The sequence below is a fragment of the Cololabis saira genome, chromosome 7, assembly GCF_033807715.1.
Source record: "Cololabis saira isolate AMF1-May2022 chromosome 7, fColSai1.1, whole genome shotgun sequence".
NCBI classification, from domain to species: Eukaryota; Metazoa; Chordata; class Actinopteri; order Beloniformes; family Belonidae; genus Cololabis; species Cololabis saira.
In genome coordinates, this window is record NC_084593.1 from 39,742,636 (window position 1) to 39,762,616 (window position 19,981).

General features: G+C 39.7%; 1 protein-coding gene across 3 annotated transcripts in view; it reads right to left on the reverse strand.

The window, feature by feature from the left end:
* si:zfos-2326c3.2 (mitogen-activated protein kinase kinase kinase kinase 4) overlaps nucleotides 1–19,981 on the reverse strand; it is a 94,920-nt gene that overhangs the window by 59,643 nt on the left and 15,296 nt on the right. For all 3 annotated transcript variants that reach the window (XM_061725897.1, XM_061725898.1, XM_061725896.1), the window contains exons 3-7: nucleotides 13,367–13,423; nucleotides 8,073–8,198; nucleotides 7,459–7,569; nucleotides 787–877; nucleotides 506–636 (exon numbers count right to left, since the gene is read on the reverse strand). In XM_061725897.1, coding sequence (XP_061581881.1) covers nucleotides 506–636; nucleotides 787–877; nucleotides 7,459–7,569; nucleotides 8,073–8,198; nucleotides 13,367–13,423 — 516 coding nt within the window. The remainder of the gene's footprint in view (nucleotides 1–505; nucleotides 637–786; nucleotides 878–7,458; nucleotides 7,570–8,072; nucleotides 8,199–13,366; nucleotides 13,424–19,981) is intronic.

A 19,981-nucleotide genomic window follows, 5' to 3' on the forward strand; every position in this document is an offset into this window, starting at 1 on the left:
AAAAATGTCAAAATGTTGAGAAAAAGTCAAAATTTCGTGAATAAAGTTGAAATGTTGAGGAAAAAAGGCGAAATTTCGACTTTATTCTTGAAATTGCATTTCAACATTATTCTTGACATTTCAACTTTTTTCTCGAAATTGTATTTCAACATTAATCTCGAAATTTCAACTTTTTTCTCGACATTACCACTTTTTTCTTGAAGTGCACATTAAAAAAAAAATCTTCCCTTCTCAAATATTTTTTCTCCTGCATGGCCCTAATATTCTTCTGTAATTATTACTATTTATTTTAAGTATTCACATAATTTCTGTCGAGTACTTTTGCTGAGGACCTTGGGGGGCGGTTGTTTTTGGGCTTGTTGTTATGAATGTTTCGTATGTTGGTTAATTGAGAGAAAATCAATAAACAGAATTTGAAAAAAAAATAAAAAATGTATGCGTCAAAACATCAGAGCAAAATGTGTGATGAGAAGTAAGAGCTGCTTGTGGGGATTCAAATAAGCACCCTATAATCGTAGGTGGCGTCAGGGTTCTCATCACAAGCGATGACCTCTGGGGCCATCCAATAGGGAGTCCCGATGAACGTGTTCCTCCGTCCAATCGTTTTATCCAGCTGGGCGGAGACTCCGAAGTCAACTGGAACATAAAATCACGAGATCATGTCTAGTATGAAAACAAGCAGAACCTTTGCATGTGTGTGTGACTGTGTGGCCACTGTGCCGCGCTGCCTGGGAGGTCAAGCACACGTGCTCGAGGAACCGCGCGGCATGAGTCAAAGTTTCTTACCCAGTTTGACCTCGGCGTTCTCTGTGAGTAAAACATTTTGTCCTTTAATGTCTCGGTGAATCACATGATGGGAGTGAAGATGGGAAAGACCCTGGAACACAAATGAGCAGACAATAAACAGACCCTTACACACAGTCAGATGACCAGCGCTGCTATAAGTGTGAAGTTGCAGAGAGAAGCTGCATTATATGTGCCGCTCAGAACCAATACAGGAAGGGATTCATGGCAGGCTAACGCTGCTTTGAATTTGCAGCACAATTCTAGGCTTTCTTTTTTTTTGTCTACATATATATTAATGGTTAATACCAAGTTGGTAAAAACCTAAGGCATATATATGCATTTTTAATATATCACATATATATATATATATATATATATATATATATATATATATATATATATATATATATATATATATATATATATATATATATATATATATATATATATATATATTAGGGCTGTCAGTTTAGCGCGTTAATTAGATTAATTAATTACACTGCTAATTAACGCGTAATAAAAATTAACGCAATTAATTATGAGTGGCAAAATGCGCGAGCATTTTAAATTTGGCCCATTGAGGGACCCGTAGGCCACTTGGCAGTGGCAGGTCACTTCCCTCCTGTTGCTAGTCAAACTAACAAAGCAAGTGACAGACCTGGACGACTCAGGGGAGAGACCCAGCAAATCTTTACTAGGGCTTTTGAACGGCAGGTTAATGTATAAAAAGTAAGAAGACGGGACTATCAACAAGAACACGGTGATTTGTACATTTTGTAAAAAAAAATGTTCCTATCAGCGGAGCTGCTCCAGCCTGAATTATCATTTAAACGCTAAACATGGACAAGTTCCACTGTAAACGTTACAGCTACTAGTACTTGAATTGCTGTATTGAGTCAGCTTTAGTTTTAATTTTGAATTGAGAGTTTGTTTAAAGAGCATATTGCAGGTTAGAGGTTTTTCAAAAATGATACCTGACCTTATGTGAAAATGACTATGTGAGAAGTTAATGTAGGATTTAATATGTTTTACAAGACATAAGGGCACGTATTCAGAGGAAAAAGTGGCTGATTTTAGCCAAGCTCGTACAAACGCTTTTTTTTTCGAACACCGCGTCATATGACGTCACACCAGGGAGACGTCTCCACAGCTCTGCCCCATCTGACTGCCCAGACCCCGTACACACGTAGCCGGGTATCTGCTAAACCGAAGATATTTTCCTACGTTTGGACCTGTCATCCACATGAAAACGCAAATAAACTAATGTTTAAAAAAAACTCCGGGCAAAGTGAAGATTTTTGAAAACTCCGTTTATGTACATGCGTGTAGACAGAGACAGAGAGCAGTTCTGCGTTTTCCAACGTCACATTATGCTCCAAAACAACAACAAATCTGCTCTGAGTCTGACGTCTAACGTGCGATCCAGAACTGCAGATGATCCACCATCTGTCCTCCAAGCTATTTATCAAATAAATGGTCTCTGCTCTTGACACCGTTACACCGACGCGGAGCCTACGCCGTAGGGTACGGGGCGACGCGCAGCAGGGCTGCAGCTGGGCTGCGTCGATTAACGCGGCAGCTCCGCGGCGGACACCGGGGGGACTCCAGCTCGTTACCCGAGAATGAGGCGCCGCTCCCGGGGAGCTGCGCCGCAGAGGCGGCCCGGAGGCCGGATGACCAGATGATCTACAGGTTTGGAATGCTTATAAATGTGGTCGAAAACGCAGATCTTCGTTTATGTGTGGAAGGTTTTTTTTTTTTTTAACAACGATGTAATGTGGATACTAATTTTTTATAAACGAAGGGGGGGAAATACGGGGAAATATTCGGTTTTAAAAATACCCGGCTATTTCGGATGCTTTTAATCAGAAAAAAGAGAAGATAATAAGCCTGTTTTCTGTTTAGAAAGTACAAACGTAGACAGATTACAAGTACTCACCCGTTTTTAAGGAGTTATTTTCTGAGTTTCTTTCAGGAGCACGGAGCAGGAGTGCTGCAGTGAATAAAGGATTTATGGTTCCGCGTAAAATCGACGGCGTAGCCTACAGTGTAGGGTACACGGCGCACGCAGCGTTCTGTGCGTCGCCGCGTAACCTACGCCGTAGGGTCTGCGTTGGTGTAACGCGGACCCATAAATCAGCCTTTTAAAAAGCGAGTTTCAGCTGTCAATCAAAAGAACGTGGGGGGACTAACGGGTAACGTAATTATAAGGCTGTGGCCCGTCATATTGGTGTGAATACACATTCACAACCTCTTCAGTGTCACAACTAACATTAAGATCCATTATTTTTCCTATTGTTGAATTCACCGCGCTCCCTGATGTCACGTCACTTCCGGTTCAACTTTTTCAGATGCGGAAGTAAAATACTCTCACAAAAACAACTCCGGAGGTCACTGTAGTATATATTTATGCGTATTTCAATGAAAATTCAGTTCCTACATTATTTTCCTACACATTGATTCACAGGGGTCTCCAACCTGCAATATGCTCTTTAAGTGCCTATTTGAGACTCAGCCTAATTTTATGAATTTTATTTAACTGTATCTGAATTGCATTTTTGAATAATGCACCTGGCCTTATTGGTTTGCTGATGTGTTTGAGCTTTTTCTTTGGAATTTCATTTACGAAACACGCTTCACCAATAAAAATGTGGATTTCAAATTTTCTCTTCTTAGTGTATTGAATTGATTAGTCATGCACTGCAATTTTGTAATGTCCTAGAATTCAAATTCTTTATTTGGGGACCTTTAGCAGATATGAGATTAAAATGAGATTAATTAGATTAATTAATTAGAAATCCTGTAATTAATTAGATCTGTAAGATAAAAAACAAACAGAAACGGGAACAGGCAGAGACAGAAGCAGCAACCATTCCAGGTCCCTGAGACTGAATCAAAGCTAGACTACTGTGATTATCTGTCCCCCAAAACTGTGGAATGAGTACGTAGGTGAGTGAGCAGGTGTGTATGTCTGTGTAACTGTGTGTGTGTAAAGTCAAAACGATGCTCTACCTGAACTGTAACTAATTCTAGGCTTTCTTACTTTGGCAGAGTGACCCCGTGGCCACTCTCCCATCCACAGCACCGTTTGAGTGTGCGTGTGCTCACTTCTTCAAAAGGAGGTTAAATAAACAGAGGAAGTGAGTCTTATTTGGGACGATGACTTCACTGCAGTGTCTGTGTGCATCTCTACGTGTGTCTGTGTTGCTGCTGAAACAATAGAGAGACAGCACGGCCGACGGCTGCTCAGACGACATAGAAAACGACACTCCAGACCCCCCTCGTCTGTTTTTAACGAGGAACAAAAACGTTGTCTCGGTTCAGTTTTAGACCCTGATAAAAGAAGTCTGTGAATCCAGCTGAGACAAAGTGCTGCATGTCCGTAAGGCCCACCGAGACTTAAAGTCAAACAACAAACGCAGAAAGACAAAAACAGACAGAAAAAGAGATCAGCACGAATGTTCCCGTAGTCTCTCCCAGGATGTCGTGATCTCTCATAATGATAACCACAACATCTCATCTCAAGTTTACAAATGAAGGGCTGAATCTGCTGCTTCTGCCGACACCAGAGGAAGAACGATTTAGAGTATCGATTTCTAAACATAAGGAAGGATTTGTGTCAGCTTCCCTTTGACGTTTGAGCTGAGTCACTGCATAAGTATGGCATTTCATCCACGGCAGTAATTTGTTTTACCCTCAGTTTGTATCAACAAACAAATGACTACTTTGGTTGCTTGGTTTGTTTCTGCGTCCAAAACAACTTGTACATGTTGCGGGAGCCTCTGGAAGAAAAGCTGAGGAGGCGCTGCGTTCGAGCAGGTTTAATTCAAGCATGAAGACTGGATGAAAACAAGCACATAAATAAACATCCCAGGCCTCTGCAGAAGGGTTGCTGTTTCATAGCAGCCTGTTTGCTGTGGCTTCACGTAGGCTTCAATGTAAAAACAAGGGAAAAGTATTGGCATATGCTACTGTCACTAATTGTGAAAATCCAGTGCAGGTATGAAACAAACCATAACTACCGCAGCACTCATAGTTACGGAAGAGTATTAGGGCCAGGCAGGAGAAAAATAAATATACTATAATAATATAATTTTAGAGGAGGAAGATTTTTTTTCCTTATGCACTTAGAGAAAAAAGTCCAAATGTCGAGAATAATGTTGACGTACAATTTCGACTTTATTCACGAAATTGTATTTCAACTTTATTCATGAAATTTTGACTTTATTCTGGATATTGTATTTCAACATTAATCTCGACATTTCGACTTTATTCACAAAATTTCGACTTTATTCTTGAAATTGTATTTCAACATTATTCTCGACATTTTGACTTTTTTTTTCGAAATTTTGTCTTCCCTCTCAAATATTTTTTCTCCTGCATGGCCCTAATACTCTTCCGTACATAATAAGCTAGTGGTGCAACTTTTTTTCATGTTAAAATATGTTTCCGTTTAATTTGAAGGAGTAATGGATTACTTCTAGGGAATGTAATGCTGCTTTTCTGTCGGCAAAACTCACCAACTTTGTTTTTTCTCATGCAACAGCTGTGTTTGGCTTTAAAGCACAAGGTCACACATCTACACAAACGCTGCTTGCTTGCAGACATCATGGCAACTAAAAGAGAGTGATGATGGAAGACTGGCGAACCAAGAGACTCAACATGAGCAAATCTTTTCATATGAACCTAACCTCCATATTTAGGGATGGGAATCGAGAACCAGTTCTTGTTCAGAACCGGTTCCCAGTGTTTCAATTCCTTGTTGTTTTACAAATGATTCCCTTTTCAATTCCAGTCGCGCGTAAGCCAGCAGTCAATAGTAAACATGGCGCCCAAGTGATACAGATGCTGGAAAGTCTGGTTACCTTTCAGTAAAAAAGATAACAACAGGGCAGCTAGCAATACTTCTCAGCCCAGCAGCAGCAACATTAGCATGTCCTTGGCTAATAATACTGCAGGTAAGTAATTAACTAACGAACACTGCCTATCATATTAGTGCCATTTGCCTGAATGTTGTGCTTTTTTTTTCTCCAAATGAGAATCGATAAGGGGATCGATAAAAAACAGAATAGTTTTTTATCGAATCATTGAAAATGGAATTGAAAATGGAGCTAAATGTTCCCCTCTGCAGAACCCTGACCAGTTCAACATCTTATAATTTCAGATGAAGATCATGTGTGAGTTGGGGCTGCAGTGTTTTGTAAATGCACAGTAGTCCGAGCTCAGGTTAGCTCTGGCCACCGGACTCTCCTTCTCATCGTTATTACCGCCGTATTCAGAGCCGTTCTGAATTGAAAAATTGAGCTCAAGTCATCCAGACTGATGTATGGTGCCACATTGGTGTCAAACGTCACACAATAAATCATGGTCACGAGCAAATGATGTTTCCATTGCAGACAAATTCATCACTTGCAGTTGCAGGATTAGACAGAGAAAACAGAGCCAAGCGCAGCCTTGTGTGCAGAAGAAATCCTGTTTTGTGAGCTCTAGACGTCCTTCCACCCACTTAAGAGGTTCTGCCTGCACTGCTGCGAGGCATCTGTGTCCTCTCAAGCAAATCTGCTCTTCAGGCTGATTTCTGCTTTCTCAAATCAATCTGACTTTTGACACTCTGTGGCGAGGGACCAATGAGTGCTCGGACCACCTCATGCCTCGCTGCCGCTGCTGCTCTTTCTTCTCAAGACCACCTGGCATGTGAAGTGCTTTAGGAGCTGCCGGGGATGTAGAGCAGGTTCTGCTCTGCATGCACAGCCACTTCCTGCTTGGGAGATCGGTAAACTTGCATGATTATCGCGCCCTCAACATTTGACATAGAAGGGACGTCATTCTGATATATGTGAAACTTCATACAAGCCATAATATTGAACTGGATATTTACCATGGGAACTAGGGCTTCGATTGGATTCCGATTATTAAGATTCAGAATCGATTATCAAGATTTGATTCAATTCGATTCCGATATTGATTTGAGTTAGTGTTATTAAAACAGTTTTTTGAGCTGTTGCCTGAATTATATGACTGTAGTTATGCAACATATTAATACTAGTATTATATTGAGATTCAACAGCAAGTATTGGCAGCTAATGATGCTGTAAGGACCAATCAGCTCCCAGAATGCTGATATAACTGCTTTCAGAAACATCATGTGGGTCAGAATTACCAAACAGATCCAGGGCAGCAAACAGAGACGTATGAAATCGCTTTTTTTTTTCCCACATTCCGTTTTTATTTTTTCCATTTTCTGTCTATTTCGGTTTAAAATGTTTGAGAATTGTTTTTTTTTAGCATTTTATGCAAATGTAACCCCAAGACAGTATATAAAGTAATGAAATATAGACAATTTATTCAATTATAACTGAAAACTTTAATGTTTTCATACCTTTAAACATATTTAAAGGCAAAAACACAGCACCAGTTATTCTCGTATCCAACAAAACATTTGTTTTTTGGGCATAAACAAAAAAATACCAAAAGTTGTAATGTAATGATGAGAAAAAAAATCGATCTTTAGACATATTAATCGACTTTTTGGAATGAATATTAGAATCGATTTAGAATCGGAAAACACAGGCCTAATGGGAACATGTGTGTACAGCTGCCAGCAGCTGTAGCTGTACTGTTTATGTGTTTCCACTAGTTTGTGTGTTTCTGTTTGGCGTACGTGGACCTTACCCTGAGCACTTCTCGACAGATGTAAGCGATCCAGTCTTCTTTTAAGCAGTTTCCCTTCGTCTTCTTCACCAGGTCCGTCACGGAGCCAGCTCCACAATACTCCATTACCAGCTGGGAGAGCAAATTAGCACACCTTTATTATACCAGCTGCTGGTCGTCTCAAAAGAAATCAACTTATAGATTGTCCTAAATGTACTGAAGAGTATTAGGACCATGCATAGGGCCAAAAATAGGCGAAGATATTTTTTTATTGTGGACTTCGAGGAAAAAAGTGGAAATGTCGAGAATAAAGTAGAAATTTCAAGAATAAAGTTGAAATACATTTCGACTTTTTTCTCGAAATTGTACTTAAACATTAATCTCGACATTTCAACTTTTTTCTCAACATTTCGACTTTTATCCCGAAGTGCATAATGAAAAAAAAATCTTCCTCCTCTAAAATATTATTTTTATTTTTCTCCTGCCTGGCCCTAATACTCTTCCTTATAAATGAGATGCACTGAATGGTATCAAATGTACTTGAGAGTGACAATAATCTGTAGTAATTATGAGGCATTCTTCTGCCTTTGAAGAGTTCAAAAATAGCACCAGAAGTGAAAAGCAAGCTGACAAACCCAGAGTTGGTGGTCCTGTCCAGCAGGGCCTTTCTTAATGAAGGCACCGTAATAGGTGGCAATGTTTCTGTGGTGGGAGTAACTCTTCAACATATTGATCTCCAGTTTTATCTCCTCCTCTTCTTCCTAAACATGAAGGCAAACAGAAAAAAACAGGATCAGACTGCAAATAAACCAAATCAGCTGCTGTCAAGGACGTTAACAAGAGCGGTGAATTGATCGGTGACATACAGACATAAAAGCTTTGGTCATTTATTCGTTTTAAGTCATCTTTTATTGACATAATATACCTTTAAGAAATGTAAAGTCAGAAAACAATTCAAGGTAACATAAAGTTGCCATTAGATCTTTGACTACTGGAAAAACAGCCGCATTTGCTTTGATCACAACTCTGCAAACTTTGACCATCCTGCCAGAGTTTTCAAGGTTGGAGACATTCCCAGAGCAGCGGTGCATTTGTTGTTGTTGCACGGTTCAACCCTCCGGTTAATCTCATTCCCAACCAGTGGCTCCAGCTGAGGTCAGGTGACTGAGACAGTCACAACACGGCTGATAGCGTCCCATCCTTCTCATTCCTGCTGTGCTTTGGCTCATTGTTTCCAGTGAATGTCCACGCTGGGAATAGTTTCTGAGGACAGGTTTGAAGATCTGTCACTGCTGACTGATATGCATGTTGGTTGGTTATGTGTAAAATATGAGGCGCTTATAAGCAAATTCCTTTAAGAATTGTCTCCAAACTGTATAGAGGTTTACTGAAGCAATAGGGAAAAAATACATTGGCCACTGTTACATGATGTTTTTAATTTGGAATTAATTATTCCCAATTAAATAATTCAGAATTAAACTATTTTCCTACGAGTTTACATGGAAATAGTAATTCCGAATTGAGGTTTACATGGAAAACACGTTTGATCGGCTTTGTCCAATTCCGCTTAAGGTCTGGGGGTTGGGAAGGTTCTGATTAGATAGGGGGGCGGACCGGAAGTTATGTCTACCGGAAGAAACACAAACTTAGCCGCTACAACTATTTATTAAATAAATGGTCTCTGCTCTTGACCACCGTTTACTGCGTGCTGCCATCTTGAAACTTTGTTTGGAAAACCAGCCCAGCGCGGAATATAAGCGTCATGGAGACAGACGGGCGAGGGAACGAGCAGCGCAGAAAGACCAGAATTAAATTAAAGCAGAATGAGTGTATACATGATCTGGAATTATTCTATTCGGATTTAAAATCGGAATAAACCAGCCACTTACTTCGGAATTAAGTTTAATTCGGAATGGCCATTTTCATTCGGAATTAGGTGTTTACATGGTAATTTTTAATCATTTTAAATCGGATTTAACTTTAATTCTGAATTAAAGAGGAATTAAACTTCCCATGTAAACACACTGATTGTACATAGAAGCGAAATGGGCAAAATAATTAAACATAGAGTTGTCAGAGGGGGATTGGTACTCCATGAATAAGACCCAACACTCCTCAACCAGCTCCAAAAGGTGGAGGGAATTTGGTTGGAAAAATGTAATTCGTTTTTTTATTACTCCAAAAATTAAAAATAAACAACTGGGTGAGCAACAATATTGCTGGAGACAGTGTGGGCAATTGAGCGCCAACAACTCTCACATTTTCTGGTCACGTAAGAAAATACAAGCATTTTAAGATGGAATCCTAAGAGAGAAAGTTTTGGGATATGGGATTCCTAAAGATCCCTGAGTTATTTACTTAGGACTGATACCAGAGGATGGAATAAATAAAGAGGACATATACATTCTTAAAATTCTATCTCTTGCGGCTAAGAAAACCATTACAAGAAATTGTCTGAAGATGGAGTCACCTGGACTGAGCCAATGGTTGGACATTGTAGAAGAAATACGATCAATGGAACTAATTACCTGCAGCCTACGACTTAAAACAGAGATGTACTTAGCACGATGGACAAAATGGCATTATTATATAAGACAGTAGTGTCTCCCACCCTTGTTTTCTTGTATTGTTGTATACCTGTTTTTGTTGTTGTTTTTCTATTATGTCTGAAAATTGAAAAATAACAATAACTACACTTGATCCTCCCTGGACTTCACTGTGGCTGTTCACACCCAGAAATCGGATAACATGGCAGCTTAATACTAAGATTTTGCTCGTTTTACTCTGTTCCAGTCACTCTCAGTTTCTTCGGTCCCGTCTTCTCTTGTTGGAAGAACACAGCGGTGTTTTTCTTTGTTGAAACTCCACCATGCCACCGAAGGCCTCCTTGTACATCCACAAAAGAACCTGCGGTTGGACGCGCAGCATTAAGCTGTCAAGTTGAGAAACATTGAAGTGTTTTTCTCTTTCTTCTTAAACATAACTCAGGAAGTTTCCCACTCTCGTCTCAAAACTACACCAGGTTGCGTTGTTCTTGGAAGGCTCCTTCTGTTACTTCATTCCTTTGAAAATGTGACAGAGTCAAACTTTTCAGATGTTTTAGGATCGTCTTCACGCTGGCCCTTTTGCATCCGTGTCTCTCTGAGTCGGAAGACAATATCTATTGGACTTCAAAAGACGTTTCAGACACCGCAACTGAGGTAGCTCATAGTTTTGCTCCTGTAACATTGAACCGTGTGTCGTTTTGAATTCTGTTCACTTGCTTGAACTTATGTTGAACACTCCTCTGTACAGTTTGATGTCAGTAAAACTGACTTGCATGCAAGCAGCCTGGACATTTTGTGATGTACTCGTGCTTTTACGGTGTAGGAGATGCTGTGATGGCGTAACTTTTCTATGTTCAGTGAAAGTGAGGACTTTATTTTTCCCAGAGTGGCACAAACATGTAAGAAAAAAGAGCAGACGAGAACAGAGACAAGCAGAGATGGGTGTGGGGTGCTAAAGTTCGGGGAACTGGATGTGGTTATTTATCAGGGGAGGAGGAACACCAAATAGTTTCCCTCAGTAACTGACTGCTTTTGAATCTGCACATGACAGGATGGGAGAAGAAGACAAGACAGCGTGTGAACCTTCACCTCTATCTGTCAGTCTGAAAAGGACCATAATAGTGAAGCATTTTCTGCTAAAAAGACTCACTGACTCAGATAGCATCAACAGAAGTGAACCCATGAGGAGTGTAAGTGTTTTGTGACGCCCGGAGGTTCGTGCCAACCGTGCCGTGTCGAGCCCCGACTGACCCTGACGGTAATCCAGTCACATGACGGGCACTTTGCCACACCGTCGTTACGTCATTGTTTGATTGCTGGAAGCACCGGGGTCTCAGTGAGTCAGCACAGTGGGAATAAAACCCCTGCTGACTCTCTGCACATACATGTGCATCCGTACCAAGCCCGAGCACAGGACTAGGGCTGGGGATCCATTCAAATGTCAAGAAGCGATTCGATTCCAATTCTTAAGATTCAGAATCCATTATCAAGATTTGATTTGATTCAATTCGATTCCGATATCGATTTGAGTTAGTGTTATTAAAACTGTTTGTTGAGCTGTTGCATGAATTATATGAATGTAGTTATGCAACATATTAATACTAGTATTATATTGAGATTCAACAGCAAGTATTGGCAGATAATGATGCTGTAAGGACCAATCAGCTCCCAGAATGCTGATAGAACTGCTTTCAGAAACATTGCGTGGGTCAGAATTACCAAACAGATCCAGGGAGGAAACAAAGATAGAGCCGTATGAAATCAGTTTTTATTTTTTCCATTTTCTGTCTTTTTCGTTTTTAAAATTTTGAGAATTTGGTTTTTAGCATTTTATGAAAATGTAACCCCAAGACAGTATATAAAGTAATGAAATATAGTCAATTTATGCAATTATAACTGAAATTTTCACACCTTTAAACATATTTAAAGGCAAAAAAATGGCACCAATTTTTTTTGTGTCCAACAAAACATTCCTTTTTTGGGCATTAACAAAAAAATACCAAAAGTTGTAATGATGAAAAAAAAAAAATCGATCTTAGACATACGAATCGATTTTTAGGAATTAATATGAGAATCGATTTAGAATCGGAAAAAAATCGATACAAACAAATCTAACGAAGCAGACTTCAGGACTGTTGTGTTTTTAGGTGTCGATTAGTTCGGTTTCTCCAAAGAGCAAAGATACACAGCCAGCCATGTGTAACAATGAGCTTTAAAACATTCACAATGCCATACAGCAGAACATGCTAATCAATCATTTGATTTGTTTTTGAGCCTTCAAGGGAATAGACGTGTCAACTAATATGGGTTCTGTTTTTGAGAATAATAAATCAACTGGAAAACTAGCACGAGACAGAAAGCTCTTGAAGATTCTTTCAACACATTCTGGTGCCTTTCTGACCAAATTATTCTGCTCGTGTGGATCATGGCCACGTTGGAACAGTGAATTTCTCTCTGATGCGTGATTATTTAGTGTTGTTTTGATTTCTTCTCTGTGGATGCTGTACTGTACGCCCAGAACACTGGATGTCCTCGCCCTGCTCAGGCCGTTGAAATAAGGAATTCTGAGCTTTAGTAGAGCACGCAAAATCACCGGTTGCTCCCGGTTGTCAGGCCAGCGCCGTTGTCTATGGCAGCTCCGCCGACGACTGGTGTGTGAATGTGTGCGTGTGTGGGTGAATGTTTGCAGTGTAAAGCGCTTTGGGGCTGTAGGAATACAGCTGGAAAGCGCTATATAAGTGTAAGCCATTTACCATTTATATATTTAAAAGTTGATTTGTTGGAATTTTGCTTCATAATGAGTCAACACTTAAACTACCGGTAATGTTTTCCAATGCCTCAAATACTCATAGAAATCCTGTAGAAACATTCAAATTCATGGGAAATGTCTGTTTTTCTCCACTGTTCTTCTCCTACAACCCCCCCCCCCCCCCCCCCCCACCCCCCCCAAATCGTCTAGTTTTAGTCTCCTCTCCTGTGCAAGCTTGATTAGATCAGGCAGTGCTCGACTTGTTTTCATCTGTTCTTCTATTATTTTTTTATAATCTAGAAATTTCTTCCATGAATTTCCACCTCAGTCGAGCTCAGGTCACCTTGTTAATGAAAAACCACGAAGTGCCCAGCCTCGTAGCCTGCATGGCCTATGTTACTTGTGTCGTAGCGTGGCCTGATTCTGTCCACTCGTATATGTTGAAACATACAGTATATATGGGTGTATCTGCGACATAAAGGCGAGTACAAGATAAGTATGGAGGATTCTCAGGTGGAAAATGCAGGATCAGAAATCTTATTCACCCCTGATGAGGAATAAAGGAGAGAAGAAGACACTGAAATGAAAGATGTATGTAATGAGTGCATGCATGATTGATGTAAGGCACGTTTACCTCTGTGACCTCCATGACTTTGATAGCTGCCAGCTGACCGGTCTTGACATGACGACCCTGGAGGCAGACAGAAAGGAGTTAAGCCAACAATAAATTAGGCACGATAAGGCCCACCCACACCCACCGGGAGACCCCGGCAACCAAAGGCGCTGAAAGGAGAGAACAGCAAGAGGAATGACCACCGAGCTCCATCCCTACCATCAAGATGAACTACATCATGAAAGACGACTATCCCACTCCGTTCCCAAGATAAAAATCAAACATGCCTTCCTCATCCACACATCTCATCCAACATATTCTGAGATTTGGATATTATTCTCCATACTTCGGCATGGCGATGATTATCTTATTTCATTTTCCTCTGAGGAGCAGGGTTAAAGACTACGAGGCGTGATGCAGGATGAGAGAGAGAACTAGAAAAAGCAAAGGAGGGAACAGGTCAGCAAAGAGCGTCGTAGCTGTAAAGTGCAGTCAGGTGAAAAATGGAAAATTGAAAACCTTGTCGCGAGTAAGAAAGATGACAACATACTAGAGTAGTTGCTCCATAAGCTTTTAAGCTGTGATGTATGATGAGGCTTTAATCGTGTGCATGTAATAGACCTGGGGGCATGACATATCCAACTACCGTCAATCAGTCAGCTACTATTCAAGCGCAAGCAGAGACACGGAGTCTCTGCGAGGAAAAACTGAGGGGAGGGTTTCAAGAAATCATGCTTTATTTCAGATATATATGTAATTTATCTATCTGGCAGAATTAATGAAAAGATAAAATAATAGATAAATAAAAACGATGATGATAAACATAATAATAATAATACACAAAATAACATTGTCTACAGGAATTATTTCAAGTAGCGATGCACTGAACTGATATTATTTTTATTAATTACTATTTATTATTTTGAATTGAAATGAACTGAATTAATATCAGATATTGGGCAATATTATATATTGTCTTTACCACAAACCTATCTGTAACAAACCCTAGAAAAGTGTGTGTTTTGTATTATTCTTGTATAACAGTGAAAGCTTGTGTGTGTCCCTTAATGTTACTTATGTGCCATCTTAAATAAAATAAACAGAACAAAACATACCAAGCAGAGATAAATATATCGCTACCTTGACCTTTGCAGGTACAGATGAATCTTGCTAGTCAAGGCTATTCCTGACTTTTATGTCAAAAAGAATGATTTAAACATTGGATACGGCTGTGCATCTTGGCAAAACATGGTCAATTAGGAAGAAGAGTATCAAATAATTATAATGTAAAGATCTTATCACATCACAATAAAGCAACAATAAAATATCCAAATCTCACTAGCAGAGAAGTGCTGGCAAAACCAAACACAGATCAATCATGTCCAATCAATGTACTAGCATTGATTAAAAACGACATACTCTGTGTTGAATAATTATTTTTCACAATAATGATCCGAATTTTACTGTTGAACAAATGCTCACAGCAGATTCACCATGTCACTAAACCTGCAGCCTGGTTGCTGAACAAAACAACAAGTGCTTTCAACCTTTTTCAGGGCAACATCTAGTAAAGTAAATATCATTATGTAAATTAGTTTGCATCTAGATTACAGAGAGAATATTTTCATTTTTCAAAGAAAAAAAAAGATTACACTCCGTCTTCAGGTATTTTTTGTCCCAATTTTAGCTACGCCTCTTGCACTTGTACTGGACAGTATTAGTTATTGAATATCTGGTAACTTAAACTCACATTCTTTAAGCCTTTTGTAGATAAAGTGGGAATTGTATCTTCCCATTCAAATATCTCAGTAAAGTGTGCAGCGAGGCATTCATCCGAGATTATACAAGTACTGACTTATCCCTTGTCTTTCAGGACCATTTGTTGCTATGAAGCTGACAAATAATGACATTTTCAAACACAACGTAAGATCATAAAAAAGCTTTAAATATGTAATAAACTATGAGAAATCTAATCGTCTAGTTGCCTGTTCATGTTTAAATGTCAGTAGCACATTACTGCCACCACAAGCTGACACCACTGAGGGTTTACCGGCAGCCAGGAAATAAACCTTACAGCTGCGAGTAACTGGGAAAACGTGTTGCTGTGGGTTTACATGCAAACATCTGGACACATACATAATAAAAAAACACAGACTTACAAGATAAAGTCAGTGCTACTGCGACAGGCAGCTACTAAGGCAGCAGCATTGCAGAACTCCCCCATACGTTATATCAGCTTTATGTTACTTAGACATATTATTCCTAGAAAAATATTCTTCTTGAACAATGAGTTTTCTAGGTATCATGCTGGACTCTAGCACAACTTCCAGGGGACAAAAGACGGAGCTGGGCGTGTTGCCAGCTGATCACAGGGTCAACATTCATTTAAAGTTCCTGTATTCTTTGTTTGTGGTTGCTGTTGAAAACAGCTGGGATTGTAGGCATACATTTAAATTTAAATTGCATAAAATAATTAGCACATGTCCTCTTAAGATTCCCAATATAAGCACACCAAAAATGAAAACTTAAAGCACGGGGATTGTTGTCCATCATGAGGCCCAGGTGAGGCCTGTAATGCTGCAGAAATCTGAAGGAAACCCTAAAATGTTTGTGAACAAGAGCTCGGGAGTTCCTGTGTTTGTGAGAGCAGTGCCTGGCTCTGTGTTTTAACATGCATGCAAACATGTTAAGTGCCAAAGAAAAGGCCGGAGGAACTCTGACAGACTTCAAAGCAATGTTTATTAAAAATGTGGCCTAACCAGCAGCTCCGGGAGCACGAGCAGAGACTCTTCTTACATTCTCAGACCTTCATATTGAATTTGGGGACGTACATGTGAAGCCCACTGACCCTTCTTGAATCTGTCTCCGAGAAAAGAGCACTGACTCTATAATTACAAAAGAAATGCCACATGTAAGAAGCTGCTGGGCAGGCTGTAATAAATAAGGAAATGTGCTTCCTGTCCCACAGGACTCGATGGTGTCTGTTTGCTGCTGCCACAGCGAGCAGACAGGAAATGCTCCGCTCCGAGCGGAGCTACTTGTTAACAATGTGCCGGACCGACTCACACATACACTTAAAAGGCTCGCTGCTCTTCACCAGAATTAATTGGAAAAAGATCTGCACTTTGTGGCACTAGAGTCCAGCAGCCAGTGCATGATGAGAATCAAGCACATGCACTAATAAATGTATATTCAATTGTCACTTCTTCTCTGACACACACAAGATGACATAGGGGAACGCTGCAAATAGAGTATTGTCCAAAAGGTTATTTCTATATATCCACGCATTTGGTAATTAGATACGAGAGACATTTATAATGCAAACAGCACAAGGAGAAATGATTTCTCGCTGCATCTTTCTGCCAGTCGTAAATCTGCTGTCTCGCCCCTGCTATGAACATCAGTCTGCGTCAGTCTCGTTCTCATCTGTCTCTTTTATAATTAGTCTGTAAGTTGCCGACATTGTATGTACTTTGCATCTGTGAGGACTCCAAACTGCATGTTGCCATTTACATGATGTCCGCTTGTACTTCCATGTGTACGCGTGCATCTATCCTGCTGTGAAATATAACTTTTAGATCTGTGAAACAGATATTCAGAGTCATTATATATATATTTTTGAGGCAATAACTGTATGATTTATTGTAAAACAGCCAGATGTTTGCTAGCTCAGTCACGGTTCATCTTGATGACGGTTTTTCTGTGCGTCTTTCCATCAAGCAAACCCCGCTCACATGGCCAGAATCCTTTCTATTTCTTAACATAATATTTCTTATTCATTCAAGGAATCCTCATCAAAGAAGAATATTCATTTTATAAATGTATGTTTTTAGGAACAGAGATCTCTGTTGCTTTGTTGTCAACTTTCTAAAAGGTCGAGGAAAATCAGGGCATAAGGGTCATTGCTGAAAGTATTTTATCAAAAAAAACGTGCATTATAAACGTTGACTGGAAAGCCTGAGTGACAGCGGTGCAGGCTGCGTTATGAGAATACTTCTATTTTATTTGCTTTGACACTACTTTCTCAGCTGGAGAGCATCCGCTTTGCTCTGCATCGTTGCACTCACAGCAGCACGCCCTGGTATCTTCACACCGATCAGCTGTCAATGACATTTCCGGCTGTGTAATCTCAAAATAACTTCGAAAAAAAAAAAAAAAAAAGAATATTTATGACATCAATAATTAGGGTGTGCCTTTGAAATGGCACTGAAAAGCACAAACACGCACCAACTTTTAAATCCAGCGAGTGTGATCATTGAGAAGATATCCCAGTAAGCTGTTGGGAGTACAATGATGCAGTAGAGGACACAGGAGCTCTTTGATTTATAACAACAACAACACAAATAACTTTCTGGTCCAAAACTTAATAAATAGGATATTTGGTCAAACAGCTATAAAATGTGTGAGGTTTTTTGGTGTTTTGGACGGTGAACATCTGTTATGTTCTGCTCATGGTCACGTGATATGGGCAAATTATGGGAGGATGCATCACACAGCAAATGTGTCCCGAGTACTGCACATCTTCCCCCCTCTCTACCTGTTTCCTGTCCTGATAAAGGCCACGACTGCCACAAAAATCTAGAGAGAAACCAAATGTGTGCAACTATATCGTCATTTCTAAAATCTTTCAGTCTTGTTCATACTACTGTAGTGATGCACCGAAATGAAAATGTGTGGCCGAAACCGAAACTGAAAATAATAATAAACACTTGGCTGAATACCGAATAATACCGAACAATGGATCTTCGTTTTTTTCGCTATTTTCGGCCTAACAATTTCGGTTACCGAACATTCGGTACATCACTAGTTCATACCCACTGGACTTTTAACATCAACTTAAGTATACAATGATAAAGATCTGAGGTCTGAGCAGGACCTGGAGACACTAGTCCAGCATTGATCTTTAGTACTTGATTATTGTAACAGCATCTTTACATCCACCTTAAAAGCCAGTTAGACAACTTTCTTGTTATTTTCTACTATGTGATGATGTTTTAATGTCACTTTAAATCACCTTGTTGTCAAATTTTTCTATACAAATAAACCTAAACTGCACTTTTTCTATGTAAAACTACAGTAGGGAGGCCATTTATGTGAATGTGTGCCAACTATTCCACTTCCCCCTATTCTCACTGCTCTGCCACACAGGCATAATAAGCACCAACCATAACTCGAACCCTCCAGGGGTGCCGCTTTCCTCTCTTCTCGCTGGTTTTCATCTGTCTCTTTCTCCCTCTTCCTTCCTCCTTTCCTTTCTGTCTCTCTGCCTTTCACCTCTGTCTTCCTTGCTCTACCCCCACCTCACTTTCCCTTCCGGTAGTTCTTTCTGTTTTGTTTTGCTTTTGTCGGTATCCCACTTTTTCCTTTTTCACCTCTAACGTGCACAACCCCTGCAGCTGCAGACTGTGTTGAAGGATGACTCCTTCCTCCCTGCAAGAGCAAATGCCACCCACTGACGCTAAGCGTTGAAAAAAACAATGACTGTCTTCATCAATAGTAAAGACAATTTCAAGTTGTATGATACTGTAATTATCAATGCATTACAAAACTACATTGTCCAACTTTGACAGACAAATGAGCAAACTTGTTTATGTTCGTTGGGCAAATGTTTTTTCATAATAAAACACTTTGACTGGTGATCAAATGACATTTTTGCCAGCAGATTTGAGCCTGAGTAGGATAACAGTGATGATAAGAGAAAAGGAAGCACTGCTGCTGAAACCAGAGGAAGTGAAGAAGTGCAAGTGATTCACTCTGGAACGGAATTAAAGCCAGCTGTTTAATATAGTTTCAACATGGTGTCACTTTAAAGAAAGGCCAAAAAGAAACTACGAAGCACATATACTTTTACTGTGACATTGTTTAGATTATTCAAAATCTTCACTAAAAATGAAGAAATAAATGTTACAGATATGTTTGATAAGATACAGATAAGTCATTCAGGCTATTGAGATAATTAAACGATGCATGCTTGCATTTAGACTACAGTCTGACCAAATGATTCCAGCTTGTTTAATTTAGTCACGTTAACTATAAGATATTCATGTAATGCCAGTAACAAGGTAACACTTGAACGGGTCGTCGTTCCGTTGTCACTGTTACCGGGAAAAGAGCTGTGTTGCATCAGCAATGATCACAGGTCAAAACTTTGGTGGAGTATGTCATTTTCTTCTCACACACACACACTCACACACACTCACACACACACAGGGCGTTTCCCGATTTGCAAAATGAACTTCCCTTCTCTGCAAGTCCCTGCTCAAGAGACGTGTGTGTGGGCATGTGAAAGAGAGAACTGAGAGAGCATGAAAAGTGCACTAAGAACCTCTAATACAGCATTGCAACAGCAGTATGTGTTTTGTTAGCTCTGGGCCTCTGCTGTGCAGAAAGGATCCAACTAGTATTTGACCACCGCTGTCCACAGAACAACCTTTTATACTTATTTGAGGTAAACAACCAGCTTTTTATCAAGATGGAATCATCACAATGGTAAAGAAAGCAACTGAGGGTTAATCATAAGTAATGCGACTTTTAAATGTGATCATTGATGCATTTATGCCTCAATGTTTTAATAGGAGTATTCATCAAATCAAAGTTTATTTAGACAAGACAATGCATATTAATGAACACTACATT